Source organism: Indicator indicator, chromosome 20 (genome assembly GCF_027791375.1).
Source record: "Indicator indicator isolate 239-I01 chromosome 20, UM_Iind_1.1, whole genome shotgun sequence".
In the NCBI taxonomy this organism is placed as follows: Eukaryota; Metazoa; Chordata; class Aves; order Piciformes; family Indicatoridae; genus Indicator; species Indicator indicator.
Window position 1 is genome coordinate 887,499 of NC_072029.1, and position 14,160 is coordinate 901,658.

Here is a 14,160-nt window from a genome sequence, read left to right on the forward strand (position 1 = left end):
TTATAAGGTGCTCAGTTCAATTTGTTTGCTTCCAACCATGAAACCTTAGGGCTAGAAGCTCCATGAACAAACTTTTGTTGTCCTTCACTTTCTTTATTGGGAGTTGCACTCACAGCTGCATTGTCTGGGTCACTGGTGGGAGCCAGATGCAAAGTCGTTGCTGGCCATTCTTACCTGTTTTCCTACCCTGTTTTCCTTTAGGGGGGACCATGGTGGTGATGACCACTGCCTGTTTATATTCCTCCTTGAACTTTTCTGGTTCTCTTATGTGGCATTCTGGCATTTGTTTGTCCTTGCCCAGAGCCCCTCGTTCTTATCAAAGATACTTAGGCCCTTGGACAACTTTTCTAAAGCTCTTCTTGGAGAAGAAGGCTGAAGAGTGGAGAATTTAAAACTATTTATAAAAAAAAAGCCTATGAAAGCAAGGGGAGGTCTGTGGGTAGCATGGCAACCTTTAAAGAGGCCATATCTGCAGCTCCTTGTTGATTGAGCAGAGGTGTATCTGATGTTATTTCTGTGTCATAAGCATCTCCTGTGAGCCTGGAAGCTATCCTGAAAGCCGTGAAGCTTCTGTGGAAGCCTTTGATGTTTAACTGGCTTGATGGGCTTCTTATTCTACAAGGAGTCACTGCTCCTCTGTGCCTGCAACTGGATTCTTCCTTTTCTCACTCTAGGAGATGCTTAACATAGAGCAGTAACTCCAAACACACCTGTACAAGGTCCTGAGCAACCTCCTGTCTTTGGTCCAGCTTTGGTGAGAAGGGCTGGATTAGGCCATTCCCTAATCTCTCTTTGGAACCTTGGCTGTTCTGGGAATTAATGGACCAGAGACACACAAACTCCCCAGATGCCTGATGAGTTTTAATACCCTTGCCAGGATTTTCATTCCCTGCAGTGTAATCTACTCCAGGCACACACTTGCAGAGGAATATTGTTAATAACAACACTATTTTATCACATGGAAATTTTATCCCAAGAAGTTGCCATTGCTTGTGGTCTCCATGTCCACTGGTGGTAACACTGCTCTGGCTTGTGACAGGTGGAGATGTTCCTGATCTTATCTGCTGGGAGAGTGTTTTGAGTCTTATCTTTTGCAGACAAGCTGAAGAAGAAACTTTCCTTTCCAATGCATATGAAGGTCTTAGCTGTGATACCTGTGTGCACAACCACAAGATAAAGTTAATATTTATTCCACAAGTGGAAGGAGAACACAGTGCTGATAAAGAGCTGCTTTTTTTAGTGGAGCTGATAAAGCACTGCTGCTTGTCAGTCACATTATGAAGTGATTAACATTTATTTTATTAAAATGGGTGCCAACCCCTCAGCAAATACTGTAACTAAATAGTACAGCTCTGTGTCTTGCTGTTCCACAATTCCCTGTCAGCTTTGCATCAGACAAAAAACGTTTGGCAGCCCAGCACCTCTTCTTGAGCTCTGCTGAGACAGAGAAGTCTATGTTGTGGATCTAAGAGGAGAATTGTGTCCAGTGGGAGTGGTCAGTCTTTCTTACAGCAAAGGAAGCAAAAGAGTAGGACAAGTTCTTTGTTACATCTGTGCTGTGTAACTGTCTGCAGTAGTCATGAATGCATGGACATGAGAGCAGAACACATCAAAGACTGAACCTGTCAGAGTATCCTCCTCAGTGCCCTCATGGTTAAAAAGTGCAGCTTTGGATTGTCCTTGTTCAGGATCACTTAACTTTTGTTCTGCTAGAAAAGGGAGCATAGCTTGGAAGGGTGTTAGTGCAAGTGATCTGCAGGGCTAATTGATATGGACTGGAAGAGATGTGTCCACACATTGACTGTGTTCATTTGAGGGCAAAACATGAATATTTGGTATATAAATTCCATTAATGTTAGCTGAAATTCTAGATTTTTTTTTTCAATTGATTGAAGTTTCCATACCTACATGTGATGAGCAATGAAGTGATAAGGTGGAGATGATGGGGTGATAAGGACATAAACCAATGTGAATGTTTATATTTGGATGTGCTCAGGTGCATGTTCTCCTGGACACCCTGTCTGGAAGGAGCTCTGTGAGCCTCTCTTAACCAGTTCACTCCTAACTTCCACCACCAAATCCTTCTGACGAAAGTGAAAGGGAAGGAAAAAAAAAACCTCACTCCTCAAAAGAGATGAAAGAAATGGAGGGGCATAAAGATGGTGATGTGTTACAAGTTGTAAAGATGAGATTCCTGTCCCTGCAGCTGCTGGGGTTTGCTTCCTGCACCTTTAATAACAGAGTGGCATTTTTAAGCACTGTGTGGGAATGTCAATGCACAGCAGAGGAGGAAACAAGCACTTGCAAGTCAATTTGTGAGGGGATCCTTTTGTGCCAAAAGATTTTGTGCAGAGTGCCCTAGAGAGTGTTCCACAGATACAGTACTTCCTGGGCTCTTCACTGGAATTTTTTCAAGGCATATACTTAACCCAGTTTATTTTGAAAAGCACTTGTCTGGAGTGTCCTCTGACAATGCAGCTTTGAGCTGTGTGCACCCTGCCCTGCAGGAACCTCCTCCCAAAAGGCAGAGAGAAAGCACAGGTGTTAGGCATCTGCTTTATGAGTCAAGCTGGCTGATTTCTTATTTTATTTGATTTTTAATGGAAAAAAGACAAAGCAGATAGATACATCAGACTGGAACCATCAGTGTTTGTGCCTCCTTCTTCACTTGTGTACTGTGCCCTTGCAGGGCAGGGCATGATTTAAGCCACTTTGCTGAAGTTGCATCAAGCTCTCCACAGCCTTCTCTGGTTCTTGGGAATTTTGTTTCCAGGCTGCTGGATCTGCTCCAGCCCCATGTGTGATGGGATGGAAAAGAATGAAGCATCCAGCTATGAACATTAAGACATTTGTCTGTGTAGTGATGGTTATGTTGTCTGCCTTCAGCTGCTGACTGCTGTTTAGTGCACTGGTCTGTGCTAGGGATGTATAGTTCAGTCCTCACAGTAACAGCCGCCAGCAGAGTGAATTGTAACTGACTCATCTCCACTAAACCTTGGTTTGTTGCTTTTTGAGCCAGAGAAAAGCCTGGCATTCTTCTTCCATACCACCTTAATAAAGCAATACCTTCAGCCTGTCAAAGCATTGCAGCTGCTATGGGTTGCTAAATCTTTGAGTCCTGTAGGGAATTTCATGTTATTGTTTTGCTTAAAGCTGCAGCTTCTCACATCCTACAACTGGATCAGAACATCTGCTGCCTTGAGGTTAAAAGGAAGGAGGTATTTTGGGTTTCTGGGCACGTTAAAAAAGCTGAAAAGGTACTGTCAAAATGTTTTAAGTGAGGCTTATTCTTTGATAGGAAGTCTGAGGCTTGCAAGTGAACTAAGGAGGAGAAGAAAGGAAAGAAACTCTTTCTGTATCAAGATGTGGAGCCACCCCTGAATTTACTTTGGCCTGGATTTGGGCTTTATCTGTGCAAGACTTTCCCTGTCTGTAGTGTGACTGTTCTAGGAACAAAAATAGAAGCTTTGGCACAAGGCTTTGCCCAGCTACCTTACTGCTGCTCACTGGAAAATGCTTCTGACATTTGCAAAGGCTGTTGAAATTGTCTGTGAAGGTTTCCAGTGGGAGAGGATGCCTGTATGGAGCAGCACTAACAAGGAGGGGAATTTGTGTCACCCTGGCTGGTTTTACTCAGCAGCCTTTGTTAGATGGAAGGTTGGGAGCTGGGAGCAGGAGGGGAGTTGGCTTTTGTAGTTCAGCTCCACAGTGCTTTGTGAAGCAAATTTTGTAATGAAAGCCTTGGAAATGTTCTTGACCTGTTGTAGGGGAGGATTACCAGGAGGCCATTCTTGCATCTATTTTCACAGTGTAAGCTCCCTGATAAATAGTGACCTTGAGATCTTTTGTGCTGCCTGTTCTGAAGGGTTTTGATGAGGGCAGGGAACTGAATGGCTCTAAATTTACAAAAAGGTAATAACTACCTGATGATTGTTAAGAAACAAATAATTAGCTGAGCCAAAGCTTGTATAGGCTGAAGGGTTTGTAATCTTCAGCCTAAACTGCTAGCAGTGGGAGTCTTAAGGATCCATGTGTTGAGATTTCTGCCACCAAAGCCATCTCAGATTTGGATGAAGAGCTCAACAAGATTGGTTTGCTTATGGAGAAAAGCGTCTGAGGAGCTGACCTCATTTTTGCCAAGTGAAGGATGTGGAAATTGAAACACATCTCTCAGGAGTAAATTACTGAAATGGCTACATGAAGAACTCAGGAGCAGGCTGGGGAGATGGCTTCCTGCCTATCCCAAGGACCTGGAACTTCCAGCATTTTCAGAATCTCACACAGGATTCCATGGCCATGAGCTCTTGATTTTGGTGCCACTGAAGCAACTGGGTGATGTGGCCGTAAACCTGATGAGTTGCCAGGCAGGAGACATGGCACTGCCAGCTGTCTGTGGACAGACTGATGGGCTTTGGTGAGTGCCTTCCATAGTCAGAGTGTGCTCTGGGAGAGCTCTGCCCCCTCAGAGCTGCACCACAGAGGGTCAGAGGTTTCACTGACACTCTGCAGTTCTGCTAATCTCAGCAGGGTTTGGGGGTTATTAGTGCAGTAAGTGGTTTACTGGAAGAGATAATTAGCACAAAGCAGGAGAGGATTTCATAAGTAAGGAGACTTAGTCTGCATCACTGAAACCTGGTTAGGTGAGATGGCAAAGTCCCCTTCTCCAGCCTTCTTACCTCAGGTCCCCAGTGCCTGCTGCATCCACCAGCACTCACCCAGCACAGGCAAATCCAGCTGAGCAATAGCCATTTCTGATGAGCCCTGCCTGGGTGATAGGTGGTGTGAACAAAAGCTCCTCAGAAGGCAACACACACACACAGTCTGAGTGTCTTCTGCAATGGGAGCTAGCAGGCAGCTGGAACAGATGCAGGCAGCAGGGCAGTGAGCTGGGGAGCCAAGAGGCACTGGGGAAAAGAAATCCTCAGCTGTCAGAAGACTCCAGCTACAGACCTAGAAACTGGCTGCGGGCATAGAAAGCTTTTTGATCTGTAGTCCACCAGGAAATGGAGCTTTTCTCAGGTGGGAACCTAGACTTGCAGGTGAAAGGAGAAAATAAAGCAGATGTGTAGCATGAAAAAATGTCAGAATCTAGGCTACACTTAAAGAAATCATTTTGTGTGCTCATTCCAGGCTTACCTACAGATTGGCAGACAAAAGCTACTTCAAATCAAAACATTCTCATCAAAGCAAGTCACATTTTTAGAATCTTTCCATGTTATTAAATATGCATGAGGCTGCCAAGTACAGTGCTGCCCACATGGGAATGAATGAGTGGTTCTGATTGCAGTGGGAAACCTATTGGACTGCTGCTGCCTGCCAGTGCTTGGAGCCTCCCTTTGGATAGCATGTGATCCCCGCTCACCTTCCTCAGCCTGCCTGGAGGTGAAGGCAGCACAATGTGTCCCCTGCACATTGATCCAGAAGAACTTTGATTCAGACCCTGTAAGGACTCCCTTGCTCCATTGGCATTGACCTGGGAGACTGCAGTAGGGGGAGGTTGGTCATGCCCCACCTACCTCTGCTTGCTGGGGGCAGTTTTTACCAGGCTCTGCAGTAAAATACATTTGAACTCCTTTTCACAGCTTGCTTGTCTAGCCACACAGCTGATGAATTTGTATGACATTAGTTTTCCACAATAGGAAATCACTTTCAAACTCTTGGGAAAATAGCAAGGAAACTGTACCTTCAAAACGACATTTTTGGCAGTAAATGTAATTTGGTAAGGAACAAGGACACCACTGTTGCCCTGATCACTCAGTACACACCATTGTCTGAGCAGTAGTTTGTTAATGTGCCCTCAGGATATCCTCAAATAGAAATATTGCCAGGTCCTTCAGCTCTTGTTCTTGCCACTTACACACTCAGCAGGTAGGTTGGGGGCAGATAGGTTGGGGGCAGATAGTTTGGGGGCTGTGTTTTCTGCTCCTGGGACAGATTATGGATATGACAGGAAAATTTTGTGGGGTTTTATGTGTTTTCTAAAGTCATCCATTGCATCTCAGGATGTAACTCCTAGAGCAGCAGCCACATGCTTTGCTCACTGTTTCCAAGCTGATGCTCCCAGCCAGCAGCCTGAACCAGGACACTGTGTCCCTCAGCTTCAGATCTGCTTGCTGCATGGCTTCTTTTCCTGGCTGCTGGGCTTCCCTTGGCTGTTTGCAGCCAGGCCCTCCCCTTGTCTACTGATAAGGAGCCAGCCTCCCACAAACAACCCTTGGACCATGTAGCTTAATTCTCTCTCGAGCTGGCAGTGCAGGCAGCAGAGTGGGGCAGTAGCTGCAGTAGTCTCCAAGCAGGTCATCCAGCCTGAGCTGTGCCTCCTCTTCACTCTGTAAGAGGATGGCTTTTGCATACCAGCTTGAGTGCTGCCTGTAGCTGGCTGCGGGTCCAAGCTGTGCTTGGAGGCAGCTATGTCTTCCAGCAGAGCAGGCAGAGCACATTGCAGTGTTCTGCCTGATCTGCCTGCAAACAGCTGATGGCATCACACTGAAAATCACCCAACAGCAATGCAGAGCAGTGAATTGCATGTGGGAGAAGAGCTTGAAGATGCTGAGGAAGATGGCTAAGTTTATGCTTCTGCCTTGGAGCAGAGACCAAATGTCTCAAACTTTGTCCTAAGCTTCTAACAGGGCACTTCCAGCCATTTTGGGGTAGGCAGGGCAGGAGGAGGAGTCTTTCCAATTGACATTGCCTTACTTGATGCTCATAATCAAGCATTGATTTGCTCTGTGATTTGAATCCAAGACTACATCTATATTCATATATTAAGTAGCATCAGAGAGGATTACTGGATGCTGGAATTCTGTCCTCTTCCTGCTGAATTGTTTGAGTGGTCCTTGGGATAACCTGCATGCTGCCAAGCTGTTTCCCAGCATGGCTCAGGAGGTGGCCCAGGCCGTTGCAGTGGGCAGTTTGCACACAGCCACCCTGTGTTGGAAAGGAATGGTATGGATGCTGGCTGGCATCAGTGCCAGGGACACCTCTGGGCATATGTAGTTTCCTAGTGTAGATGCAGCCCACCAGCTTAGGTCCTTGTGAGGGCCTCTCACGTTTGTTCAGTAGCTGGTTCAGCAAAAAGTGCAAATACAGAACAGTCCAAACAGGAGGGCTGAGCATTGTGTCCCCAGAAGCCAGGACAAGGACTTTAATCAAGAGCTCCCCAGTTTTCTGAGGGAGGGCACCACTCATCAGTGTTTGCTGAGGCAAGTTGGCCTCACATTGCAGTGATTCAACTGCTTTATGGTGAATTTTGAGAGCACATGAGTCAGAGGTTCAGGAAGGAGAAGGAGCTTGCAGCCTGGTGAGGGGACATGCTCCTGGGAGGGGAAACTCCAGGGCACTTGTCTCTGCTTTGAGATGTGTTCAGTAGTACATGGGAGAGGAGACAGAGCATGTCAGGGGTGAGGTGGTAACCAGTGTGGGCTTGGATTCCTCTTGAAGCAGGAAGATGAGGGAATTGCAACACTGGAGCTCGTGTTCTGGTTAAGTACTTTCATGCCACAGCCCCTGGAAAGGAGATTTTCAAAACTGCAAATCTAAAGCAGCTCTCCTTACAGCATCTCAGAAAAAGAACTGGTTTGTGATTTGTAAGTGTGAAGGTTGGGTTCCACACAAGCCTACATGTCCCAGGGAGGAGTGGTGGTGGTGGGAGATGCTTGGATTTGTGAGAAGGGGGAGGAAACATGGAAGGTGGTTTGATCCAAATTGGAGGAGTTTTGACTGCTGTACTGCAGGCTGTTCTTTGAGTGTGGTGTGACAGCAGCCCACCCCTCTGCCTTAGGAAGCTGCCTCACACTGACCAGTGCATCAGCAAGCACTGGGAAAAATATAGTGGGTCCGGCCTTGTTACATCCTGAAAGACTCCACAGAATCACCAAGGGCTGACTTCAGAGGGCCCAAACAGAAAGAGAAGCTTCCAGGAGCCCTCCACTGGTCTGTGTGATTTCTCTGACTCCTCAACCTCCACAAGCATGCGCAATGAGATTTTTCTCAGCTGGCACACTCTAGCTGACAACAGGTGGTGTTTCCCAGTTCACCACAAAAGGAATACCTTTCCCTGCCCTTCAGAGACTCTCAGAACATTAGGGGTTGGAAGGGACCTCTGAAGATCATCCAGTCCAACCCCCCTCCAGAGCAGGGTCAGCCTAGAGCAGATCACAAAGGAACACATCCAGGTGTGCCTTGAAAGTCTGCTGAGATGGAGACTCCACCACCTCTCTGGGCAGCCTGCTCCAGTGCTCTGCCACCCTCAAAGTAAAGTTCCTTCTCATATTTAAAGGGAACTCTTATGCTCAAATTCATGCCTGTTACCTCTTGTCTGTCACTGGGGACCACTGAGAAGAGTCTGGCCCCATCTTCCTGTCACCCACTCCTTAGATATTTGTCAGCATTGATCAGATCTCACTCAGACTCCTCCAGGCTAACCAGCCCCAGCTCTCTCAGCCTTTCCTCATATGAGAGAGATGTTCCTGTCCTCAGAGAAGCTGAGTATTGATCAGCATTCACAAGAGCAAGGAGGCAACCTCTCACCTACTGATTTTTAGTGTTCTGAAGAGCAGGATTTAGCAGTGCTGCCCTGGAACAGTAGTGCTGGAGCTGAGCAGTGCAGAGGGAAGTCACCTCCTTGCCTCTATGGAATTTCCTCTCTGTCCTGCCTGAAGTCTTTGGGAAGCTGCTTCCAACATAAAACACTTAGCATCTGTAAAAAGCAAGCAGAACATCCATCAAACATGGAAAGATCAAGAGCTGTGACTCCCTGCAGAGTAACTGTGGGGAGGGAAGCAGCTGAGTAGTGTTGAACACTCTCAGGTCTTTGACTTCACCTAATGCACACTGCGAGGGCTGTTTGTAGTCAGGTGGTGATTCATTCTGCTGGGTGTGGAAAGCTTTTGTGCTGCTGCCTTGAAAGATGCTGCTCTGTTGTTTGCTTGAGAGGCACCACTGGTTGCTTCTGCCTTCTCTTGGACAAATACAAGCATAAGCATGGATCTGGAGTGTGGCTGGTTGGTTTATTTTTGCTGAGAAGGTGAGCCTGGCTGTGGAGCTTAGTCCCCTGGAAAGAATCACAGAACGCTCTGGGTTGGAAGGGACCTCCAAAGGTCACCCAGTCCAACCCCTCTGCAGTCAGCAGGGACATTCTCCACTAGATCAGGTTGCCCTGAGCCCTGTCCAGCCTCACCTTGAATATCTCCAGGGGTGATTTGAGGGTTGACCATCAGCATTTAAAAGCTCAGCTTTCTGAAAAAGCACTAAAGTTCCCTAAACTTCAGTGATAATTTATCCCTTCCTGCATACCAGGAGCATTCACTGGACATGCTCATGCCCAGGAACCAGGACCCACCATGGTGTTGAGGACAGAGTCACTGAAACAGCTCCCCACTTTGAAAGGCTCTTCACCCCAAGCTCTAGAACAGCCTTTAAACTTCAGCCCATCTGCTTCCAGAGGCTTGGGTAGATCAAACCTTCCATGATAGCCTTTCCTCACTGCCCAGCCTTGGTAGCTTGGCAGAGTCAAGACAGGAGCACTGCAGAGGCAGCCCCTGAGGCCTTCTTTTCTTACAGGAAAACACTAGGAAAAGGTTGGATGCTTCTGGCAGATCCCATGCTGAGGCAACACAAAGATATTCTGTGCTACATGGGGAGTCAAACTCCTCCTCCTTCCTGAGGCCATTTCCTCATGCCTTTTGGTGGCCTTCATGCTCCCAGCAGAACCTTTGTCTTGTTCAGCAGGTGGTGATGGGTAGAAGATGCAGATGATGCCTCCTTGAACAGTTCTTGGCAGGAATAAACCTATTTTGAGTGCAAATATTTTTAGAGCATTACCTGCTCAGGGCTGCTCATGTGTTCCTGACATATGAGGTGGCTTTTCTTAAGATGATTCTGTCCCAGCTCAAACAAACAAACAAAAAAACCCCACCCATGTTTTTGCTTCTAAACAAGTTGGAAACCACTTACTTAGCAAAGTGCCTTCCACAGTGGTTTCTGGGAGTAGGTTGTTGTCTCAGAAGCATCAAACTGAATGGGAAAAATACCCAAGAAGAGGTAATTTTTCCTCTGGAAATGGGATGAGCAGACAGCATCCAAATGAAATGAAATCTCACACACACGGTTGCTATTTTATGAAAATTACCTTCCCTTTTCCAAAGGCAGAAGTCCTCCACTGGGAGCTGGAAAGTAGCAAACAGCTTGAGAGCACAGCATGGGAATGTGTGTGTCTAGCATCAGCATAGCTGCTGTTGTCTGCTCTTGCTGGGTAGCACTTTCTGGGCAGCAATCAGTTCCATTTTAAAGAGGATGAATATGAAAATAACAACAACATCTCAAACTGCACTCTGGTACAATATTGCCAGGGGAAAGAATGTTGATAATTATTTTTTAATAATCTGATAGGGAGATAAGATGCAAATCTAATTCCTGCAGCACTGCTGCTGCTGCTGTTCCTAACTCTGTGCTGTGAATTGTTTTCAGGGTGCTGAAGGTGTTCCTGTCCCGAACGGCTCAGCGCATTCCCTACATGACCGGAGGGCGAGTGATGAGGATGCTGGCTGTTATTCTCCTGATAGTCTTTTGGTTTCTGGTTGGCTGGACTTCTGCAATAACCCAAAATTTGGAGAGAAACATTCCACTCATTGGCCAAGGGCAGACTTCTGACCACCTGATCTTCAACATGTGCCTCCTAGACCGCTGGGATTACATGATGGCTGTCGGTATGTTCGCTCCTGCTCCTCTCGAGTGCCTACAAGAAATCCTTTGCTTGGCTTTTCATTTCTCTTCTCTTAGAATATCTTTAAGAGTTTTGTCAGACTGCCTCATGTCACCTGCAAAAGCTTCTAGGGAAATAGAATATCAACAGATGGGGTTTTAAATGGGCTGAGAAGTAAAATGCAATGGAGGTATGCTGAAACTTTTGTGACTTTCAAAGGTTTGTAACTTGGATTGTAGTAAGAGAGTGATGGGTGCTTGAGAAACTGCACCTTGGAAAGCAGAAGTGTGCTGTTGAAGTGAGAAATGGTAGCTAGGCTAATGGAGGCCTTTTGCACTACAGAACTGAGCAGAGCTCTTGGGTAAGGAGGGCAAGAACTTGCCAGGACCACTTGTTCATAACCTTACAAAAAGTGATATCAAAGCAGTGGGGATAGGAAACTCACATCAAACCTCCCGACCTGACCTTCAACCTGTCCAGCCTGGCCTTGAACATTCCCGAGCAGGGGACATCCACAACCCCCCTGGGCAACCTTTCAGTGTCTCTCCACCCTCACTGTAAGGAACTTCTTCCTCATCTCCAGTCTCAGTCTGCCCTCTTGCAGCTCAAAACCATTGCCCCTCGTCCTGGCACTACAAGGCCTTGATTTAAAATGACAAATGAAAAATGCTGGGTGCTAATTTCTGAAAGGCTTGTTACTTCATCCGAAAACCAGAGAGTGTTTTGGAACATCCTCTCTCACCTGGAGGCATCTCCCTTTTTCTCTTGACAGTCCATGATTTACTGAAATGCAGAGAGGGAGTTCTCAAGGTTGCAGATTAGTGAAATGAGACTTAACAAGGCTCTGTTAGAAACTCGTCACAAGATGAATCCTTTATGCTACCAGAGATTATTTGAGGTAGGGTTCATGAAGCAGTTTCCATACTAATCATGCTACTTACACTGTATCTCCAGAGGCTTTTAGTGCAGTGATATTTTACATTTGTATTTCCATTAAGTTTAAGAGGATGCTCTCTGTGAGAGGAGCAGGGGCTTAGACACACAGCCTGCCACCATTTCTAGCATTGCCTCTGCACCCTGTGATATGCTGATGAGAAAAATCAGCCTTCAGTCTGTCTTATTTTCTCTACATGGCATAGTTTAAGTTCGAGTGCATTCCCTTTAAGGTTGGGTACTTGTGGGCAGCTGATTTGTTCCTTGCCTAGAACAATTTTATTTCCCTTGTTGTGTTGGTTTTTATTCCCTTTGTTTTTGTTTCTGCATCACTTTCAAGGTTGGGGCATCCATCACACTGAAAAGCTAAGGGGGACAGACTGAGATTTGAGAGAAGAACCTGAGGTTTGAAAATGCTCAGCCACAGAGTTTTTTTCCTATGGCCTGAATACTTTCTATAGCTCTACTTGTCACAACCAGATTCCAAGTCAGAAAAAAAACCCAAGCAAGAAACTTTCTGGTACCTAATGGCTGACAGTGTCACAAATTGAACTATTTTTCATTGTGCTGAGGGGAAAATACTGTAAGTGAAGCAGATATCTGCAGAGGATTTAAAAGAACTTCCCAGAACCTGGAAGAATAAAGCAAAATAGTAAAGTGTCATGAACAAAGCCCCAGAGAGCAGAGAAAGCCAGAGAGGTACACATGCATGCACAAGCACAACAAACAAGCAGAGGTGAAGTCTTGGCAGGGGAATATTCCTGACTTGGGCAGGGTCAGGGCTTTTCCAAGCACCAGCAGGATTTCAACTGCAGGATTTTTAATCCCCACATGCATTCTGTGTGTGGTTCCCAGTGTTTTCTTTAAACCAGAAGTGAGTGCCAGGTGTTAACTTTGCACAGGGAGGTGTTTGGCTCCTGGCTGGCCAGAGCTGTGCTGATCCCAGGCAGCTGGCCTGAGACACTGCCCTGCCACACCCTGTGACGGGTGGGTGCTGCTCTGGGTCTTGGGCATCAGGGGGGTTTCAGCCACGAGGCTGCATCATGATTGCTGCATGCCCTCAGCCAGGAAAAGGAACACAGTGAGCATTTCAGACTGTTCCCAAGAGAACTCCCTCCCACTGTTCCTTCATTAATACTTAATATACATAATATCTGCATCTAAAGAGGGCACCAGTTGCCGGGATAGGCTCTGGGCATCAAGGCTGCCTGGACAGTTTGGATCTGGGGCATTGTAATACAGCCTTACCAGGCCTGTTATTACATTCTCTGCAGGCCCTCTGGTGAATTCAGAGGATGAGTGATGATTATTTATTTTTGTTATCCCCATTTGAGGTGGCCCTATGCCATATTCAGGGTGTGCTGTTCAGAGCATGCCATGGCCAAGGGACTGTTTGTTTCCAAGGGGGGGTTTAAGCCTTGATCTCCTTAACACTGATGTGGAAAGATTAAAGCCAAGACTGCCAACAGCAGCTATCCATTCTGAGTGTCTGTCTTGAAACATCTGGAGATCAGTTTTTCAGAGGACAGCCAGGAGGTGCTGTCAGAATTCAGCACTGATGAGGATCTGCCTTCAGTTCCCACGTTAGATACTTTAACGGTGTGGAATGTAAAATAGTGTTCCCTTGTGAGAAGCTTACTCTCAGTGATGAGACCAGGCCTGGATAGAATGCTTGCAGCAGGAATAGACGAAGAATGCTGTCTTATGAAGGAGCCTTCAGCTCTGTCCCACTCCTGCTTGTAACCCACTCCTGCTTTCTGCCACTGTGTGCACCTCTTTCTTAACCAAGGTCACTCTTTGCACTCTATGTCCCACATCTCTAGGATACAGTGAATCTGGGAAAGGTATGGGGAAGAGCAGCCAAGGTGATGAGTGGTGCTGGAACCCCCAGGCTGAGCAGTTTGGGCTGCATTACCCCCTGCAGTAGTGTTGCTGTTATGTCACAGGTGAAATCCTGTAGCCTTTCTTTAGGCACCATCTCTACAAAGTATTTCTGCTAAGGAAACCATATCTGGGCTGCCTTGGTTGCATGGCTATGGACTGGTAAATGCCACAGTCAGATGCTTGTGCAAGCTGTGGTTGGGAGTAGATAGATGGCTGTGGGAGAGGCTGGAGGATGCTCTGACTTCCTGTGGTCTTTGCCCCACTGCTCCGTAGCTTTCTAGTCCTTAAAGTACTTTGGATATGTCAAAGGGTAGGCTTGGGCCAGCCACTGTGAGTGGCAGATGCTCTCAATGAACCCCTCTGCCTTCCTAAAGGGGAAGAGAAAGGGAAGAAGGGTGAGAGACTGGTGGACTGGGAAAGAAAACTAAACCACCTCTAATGAAATTAACAATAGTAAAGTAAAATATCTGCACCCCAGCCCTTGGTGCTGCCCACAGCCATCAGCATTCTCACTGCCTCGGAAGCACGCCGGGAGCTGCAGAAAGTGAACTTACTGGGCAGGGACTGAGCTGAGAAGATGAATCACTGAACAGAATTAGTCCTGTTCTAACCCAAACCCTGACAGGATACCATTGGCATTT

The 14,160-nt window shown here is 46.7% G+C and overlaps 1 protein-coding gene across 1 annotated transcript in view; it reads left to right on the forward strand.

Annotated features, from left to right (window-relative positions):
* Positions 1-14,160, forward strand: part of GPR158 (G protein-coupled receptor 158) — a 146,551-nt gene that overhangs the window by 117,766 nt on the left and 14,625 nt on the right. Inside the window, exon 7 of the mRNA XM_054390227.1 lies at positions 10,468-10,706. Within this exon, the coding sequence (XP_054246202.1) occupies positions 10,468-10,706 (239 nt within the window). The remainder of the gene's footprint in view (positions 1-10,467; positions 10,707-14,160) is intronic.